At 36.3% G+C, this 6887-nt stretch overlaps 1 protein-coding gene across 1 annotated transcript; it reads right to left on the reverse strand.

The window, feature by feature from the left end:
- Window positions 1-266: 266 nt before the first annotated feature.
- Window positions 267-2024, reverse strand: LOC109220294 (omega-hydroxypalmitate O-feruloyl transferase). Its single transcript, XM_019384761.1, has one exon. It carries the CDS (start codon window positions 1795-1797, stop codon window positions 496-498), a length of 1302 nt encoding a protein of 433 aa, XP_019240306.1. The 5' UTR covers window positions 1798-2024; the 3' UTR covers window positions 267-495.
- Window positions 2025-6887: the final 4863 nt, after the last annotated feature.

Consider the following 6887-nt stretch of genomic DNA (forward strand, 5'->3'; position numbering starts at 1 on the left):
GTTTCCAAGGCCCAAAAGCTAAACATAGTAGCAAGGTCCAAGAATGGGATTCTTCTTTTTATGAAAGACACCACTAGTATTCCCCCTTAGTACTACTTTTCAATTGCAAATTCTCGTTTGCATTTCGTTTCTTTTTTCCTGTTATAGAAAAGGTACCACGCATCACAAACAGAATAATATAATCACATCACATCTACTCTCTCGTAAAGCATGTTTGCCTTTGCAAGTTCAAAAAACTGTCTTCAGGTAACCAAGATTTCTCATGCTCAAGCAATACAATTTTTATACAAATCAGGGAAATTGCCATTGCCTAAATAAGAATCAAATATGAAGCAAGAGAATTTCAAAAGTCCAAACATGCATAAAGTCAACATATGTTAGTACGTACTCCTCATTAAATCCGAAAAAGAGAAAAAAGCCGGTACTCCTCATTATATTAAAGAGCTAAAGTCATGAAATTGCAATTCATATTATATGGTCCAATCGATGTTGTTGTCAGGTGCCGATGCTCTTCAAAAGATACAAGTATTTGTCAACAGCAGTAGCAGGGACCGCTACATTTACCTTCACAGAATCCTTGTGATCATACACTGGCAATAATATACAGTACCTATCGCAGCAAACTGGCCCTACTTCAACTGGCCTCCCCATTCCTATGTCAACTTTCTCTAGTCCTAGCCTTGACCATTGCGACATTATTAACACGCCCACTGAGTCCGGACTCGTTCCGCTCGAACTCACCGATTCCACCACTTCTCTAACGTACTCATCGTTTACTCTTTCCTTTGCTCTTTTCACTAACCCAGTTGCATAACCCAGCCCTTTTTCGACTAAGTCTTTAGCTGAAGTTTGAGCACATCCGAGAACGAAACCGTTGCCGTAGTAACCACTGGGCAAGCTCGGTTTCACTTTGTTCCGTATATTGATTGTAAACAGTAGTTTTAATGTTTGATTGGGCGGTAAGTTTAGTGCTGTGGCCCAACTTTTCCATATATGAGCAGAAAGAACTTCAAACGAAGTGCATATTGAGGACTGACTGTATGTTAATTTCTTCAATTCGTTTACTCTTCTCTTGTCAAATATAACTGAAGTGGGTGCGAGTCTTTCTTGATTAAATCGAGAAATAAAACCGCAAAGATCAGCAACTTTCTTGAACTCTGGATGATGACTTGTGGATGATTTGTATTTATATGATTTTGGGTCCATGAGACAACGATCCCAAACTGGTTTGGACTTTAAATCAGTGAGCTTTTGCTTACCAGTAGCTAATTCGGCGAATAAGTTGAGGAACTCAGCACTACCAATTCCATCGCATAGACAATGATTGAACCCGACAGCTAACGTGGCAGAGCCATCGGAAAGCCACGTCAGCTGTACAACTAATGGTGGGGCCCCTTTAAGCACGTCGGCCACTTGTAAGGACAAGAGCTTCCGCCACTGTGTTTTATGCCGGGGAGCTGTTTCGAATTCTGACGCCGTTTGATCGGAGACGGCTTGTAAGAAAGCCGCACCCTGGGCTCGACACACTACTTCTAGGCCTGAACCGTTGGTTCGAGCCCTGACTCTTCCGGCTAAAGGGTAGTAAGGAACCAGGGCTCGACTGAGTGCGGACTTGACTCGGTTCACTGTAGCCGCTTTATCTAACCCATGGCGTGATGGCTTGTAAACCAGCAAATATTCGATGGTGAAGCGCAAAAAGAGCTGAGAATCCAAAGCAGAAAGTGGGAGAATTTGGATTGGAGTTGGCTCAGAAGGGGTAATTAAATCAGCTTCTTTTACAAAAACAGAGCTTGACATTTTGGCATCTAACTTATTGTGATGAGCAATATGTGAATAAAGCTAGTAATTGGCAATTACATAATGTATATATCTAATAAAGGTAGGTTATATATAGAGCAATACAACATGTACGGTCTTTTGTGGCCCAGAAGGGGGCAGGGTGGAGTGGAGTGGGTTGTGTACCTCTAGTTAAAGGAGGACATTATAGTTTTGCTTATTGTGATGCAACCCCATTTATAGCAGGAAAGGCAAAGGTTGAACTTTTAGCAAGAGACAAAAAAATTTAGATGTTTTATTTTTTTTCTATTTAATTTTGCTGGTAAAGTTATTCAATACATGTGTATACAAATACCTAATGTAAGTAATTGAGATGCATCTAGGCTGATTCAAATAACTACGTATTGGTATGTAATTATGTACGTCCATTAATCAGTTTTATACTCCAGTGGTTTTAAAGATTTGTGCAAGAATCTAATAGCGCATTGCTTTATGTAAAAATCAACAAAATCGAATTACAAAATCAATTGAAACAGCTCGGCTTTCACCTTTCTGTCTATTCGGTGGGATGGCCACGAGGCCCATGAAAAGACACACCCTTTTAATCTTTCAATTTCATGACAAAAGATTCCATGATAACAATATAAGAAATATATATTTTTGGTCGTTTCTAAAAACAATAGTTTAATATATATATATATATATATATATATACTTTTTGGCTAGCGAATGATATTAATTTCAGCAGACCGACTAATTTCTTATTGTGTCCTACCAATATTATAGAGCATCAACTTTCAACTAATATTGGTTACTCTTTCTGTGTCCCATTTAATGTGATGCTATATAATAACAATAATTTAAACTATTAGTTAATTCTTTGGGGGGAAAAAAAGAGTAGAAGATATACACCCACACAGATTTAATCAGCTGAATATATTTAAATTCTAAAAACTTTTGTAAGTTATATAACATGATTAAGCATTACTAATAAGGATATATTGGAGTACATATAGTTTTATAGCACACTATCCACGACCACTCGAAAGTCTTTGCTACGCAAAGATCCATATACTATCAAATTTACGTGAAAAATTAATTATACTGCATCTCTAGGGCTCCTGGTAACAAATGCAATCTGCTCTCTTAATTTTGGCATAGACATAAAGGAATCAGAAAAAAGAAGTGCACATGCTTGAGTTTTTCTACGTTGTAATTCTTGCTAGGTTAGGAAGAGATGAGACAAATTCTGATGAAAAGGAAAATTATCCTTAAATTGAAGTTGTTGAAATAGATTAATTATACCACAAATCTCGTCGATCGTGCTCCTTCGTTGCTTAAATTGATAACAATTTCGGACAACTAAAAATTAAGACAAGTACTAGTACTTAAGGTGGCTATCTTAAAATCCTAACACATTAAATATGTATAAATATTAAAATCAAAACTCAATTAGTAGCATTTGAGGTCGCTATCCTAGAGTCCACAACTCATGAATCCACATCTATTTATAGAGTTAAGGAAAAAATGACTAAACTGTCAAGCGTGTATAACTTAAATCTTCCATTGTATTTGCTTTAGTTCTTTAAATGGAGAGACAAATGGAGGCTCGGGCGTATTGGAATGATTGATGGAGCAAAGGAATATGTAGAACATGGGGGAGATGGCAGCAATGGTACAGTAGAAAAGATAAAAACACATCTCGCAATTTGCCAACAGATTAGCCATGTGCTCACGAGCAGAGATGCCCAAAGGACAGCCTGTGGACCAGCCTGGTTTTTGTGTGGAGGCTCTGTTTCTTATATGCATATGGTTCCAGATTTTCGCCCAACGCCTTTGTATTGTCACACTTGAGATTTAAATAACAACTAACTAGTTAGTACTATTTTCTTTAATTAAACAATTTTGCATTTTCGATTCTTATTATCGATTAGAATTAAAGAGTCTAATTACCCTAGCCTTTGATCTATGCAAAGACGTATTGGATGCTTAAATTAGGCTACGAGGAGTTCTATTTCCAAGCTTTGACAGGTGAATAGAAGAGATCCAGTCTACTGCCTAGTGAAATGAGGCGCAAAACTAGGGAATTTGTCTATAACCAAGTTCTTTTGCTGATTCTGCATATTAGTGATCCATTGGAGCCCAAAAATGGAATTTAGGAATATCTCACAAAAAAATTGTTCTACTTTTTTGAAAGGTATGTATATCACTTAACTCCTCTGTAGAACTTGTGTGTTGGATTTTTTATCAGCTAGACGAATATTGTCTTATCAGCTGTCTGTCCTTATCTTGCGCTTTCCCTAGCATACATGAGGTCTATCTATGCATAAAATAGCGTGCTTAGAGTATGGCTGTCCAACGGGACAAGACGGAACGGGACGACATTTAAGCGGGACGGTGGCGGGGCGGGACGAAACGGGACGAAACGTTCGTCCCATCCCGTCCCGCTAACAAACGGGATGGGACGGGACGGGTTCGTGGGCCTTAAGTGTATTTTTTTTTAAAAAACGTCTAGTTTTTTGAAAATTACTTTGTTTTAAAAGTTTGCAACGGCTAGATTTTTGACTAATTATTTAATAAACTTAAATGTTACTATGTTAAAATGAAAATTAGAAAACTAAGTAAAGAATTATAAAATATTAAAACAAAAGACTTGTGATGAAATATTCTAGTAATTATAAATTTATAATAGAGTTATAATTTATTTAATATAATTTCAAAGTATTAACTATTAAGTAACTAAAACAATTCATAAATAAAATTCAACGCTTAGAGCCTTTTATTTTATTAATAGAACTTTAAATCTCAAATACGAAAAAAAAGAAGAAGAAATTTTTTTTTTTTTTCCCAAAAGGAAGATTTATGAAGAAATGGAAAAATTAGAGACTCTATGCAGGACCTTTTTGTGGACTGGTTCAAATGATATTCTCTAGGAAAGCACCTAATTGCATGGATAAAAATATGTCAACCTAAAGTCAGCAGGTGGATTGAATGTGATGAACATGAGGATATGGAACAAGGCAGTAGTCTTAAAACACCTATGGGGCGTTGCTATGAAGAAGGATTCTTATGGATTAAAGTGGGCACACACCTACTACATAAAGAGAAAACAGATTGAAGAGACTCCTACACCCAAAGCAGCAGCGGGTGGTCAGAAAGATCATGGATGCAAGAGATGAAGTTATGAAAATGAGGACAGTCAACAGAGGATTACAGTCATTCTGGAGAACTTTGTGAAGCAAGGTAAATTCATATCCCACAAGGCATATATACACAGATTGCAACCACAATTCAGTAAGGTTGAATGGAAGAGTATTCATGCACTCCCAGATACATCCCAGATTCAAGTTCCACATGTGGCTAGCCATTAATCAAAGGATAGCAACTGTGGATAGACTCATTAAATTGGCATACAAGTGCAAGCAGAGTGTATTTTTTGTGGAAAGGCTGAGGAAACTTTTGAAACATCTATACTTTGGCTGTCAAAATACCAGAGAGCTGTGGGACAGGATACTGAAGTGGCTGGGACATACAAGGCAGATAAGGTGACTGGGAGCCAAGAACTGAACTGGATGAACAACATAGCCAAGAAGAAAGAATATAAGGCAGAAATGACTGTAGCATATTTTGCAATGGGTCATGTACCTATATCTGGCGTGAGAGAAAATTCAATGCGGTTCAACAAAGGAAGATACAACATTGATGAAGTTTGTAGAGAAGTGGCAATGCATATACACATCCAAGGAAGGAAGAAGATTAAGTGGAAAAAAGGGTTGGAACTTGTAAATAAAATGCCTTAGTTACTAGTTTTCAGTAGTACATGCATAGACAGAACTACCTTGTCAATAGTTATTAGAGATTAATGGTCAGCATTAATCTGGATATGTAATGATTTTTTTGATGAAATATAAAGCAAATTTTCGTCAAAAAAAAAATTCTACTTATGAAATGCTTAAAGTTGCTTATGATTATCGGGTGCCTATCCGAAAAAAGGTATTTAATATGCAATATATGCTTACCTTGTTGATCAAATTGTTTGATTCTGATTGGGATGAGATCAGCGGAGCTTACTAAATTTTTAGAAAATTTTTTATTATGCTAACAAAATAATTTTCTTGTATATATTATCCTACTGTTACAAACAATATTATGGTATATTATTGGAATTTCTGTTGTATTTGGTAAGTATAAAACAAATCCCAACTTATGCACCGGCTATTAAAGAAATGATTTTAAAATTTAAAAAGTATTTTTTCCCTATTCCGAAGTTTATTTTAATTTCTACTCTACTTAACCATCTTTAAAACTAAGAGGTGCAAAGGGAACTTGTTCGTAAAATTTATGAGAATTTAGAAATTCAAGAAAATGAACACCATCTCTCGAAAACTGCAAGCTACCATATATTTCTTATGCTAGATCAATGTTTGATAAATATAAATCTATAGATACCAACTGGTACTGAAACTGCTCCTTTCTACTTCTAGTCTGAAGCAGAAGTTTTATGGAAGATATGGATGATATAACAGGTTTTGGATTCCTCTATTGATGATGACTTGATTCTTATCTTAATCAAGGATTGGAAATATTAAAGACGAAGAAGGCAAGGAACAACTTTGTCCATGGTGGAGGGAGGCGTGGCAAGGCTTTTCCAACACTTTTCAATTATGGCCCGAGATATCCTGGCTATTCAAGCATCATCAGTAGCATCGGAGAGTGCTTTTAGCGCGGCAAATTTCAAATTGGGAGATCATAGACATTCATTAGCGGAGGACAGTCTAGAGATTTCCGTATTTTTCAGAGATTGGATTAATTCAAGAAAGAAGAAATCTTGGTTTTGAAAATTAACCCACTAGGGAAGAAGAAGAGAATACAATGACATACTAACACTGGGAAGCGATGACGGCATGGAGCTCATGGAAACATCAATCACAATTGCCAATTCCAGCAGAATGTCCGAGAGAATATTATTGATAAGTTACAAAGAAGCTATATAGGAGCTTACAAATATTAGTATGATAATTTGTAATTGGCTACTAAGAGGCCTAGTTCAAAACAGAACCCTTCCTAGAAGGTGGCTGCGTAGATTAGGTGCTCTTCAAAGAATTATATTT

This window comes from Nicotiana attenuata, unplaced genomic scaffold, assembly GCF_001879085.1.
Source record: "Nicotiana attenuata strain UT unplaced genomic scaffold, NIATTr2, whole genome shotgun sequence".
In the NCBI taxonomy this organism is placed as follows: Eukaryota; Viridiplantae; Streptophyta; class Magnoliopsida; order Solanales; family Solanaceae; genus Nicotiana; species Nicotiana attenuata.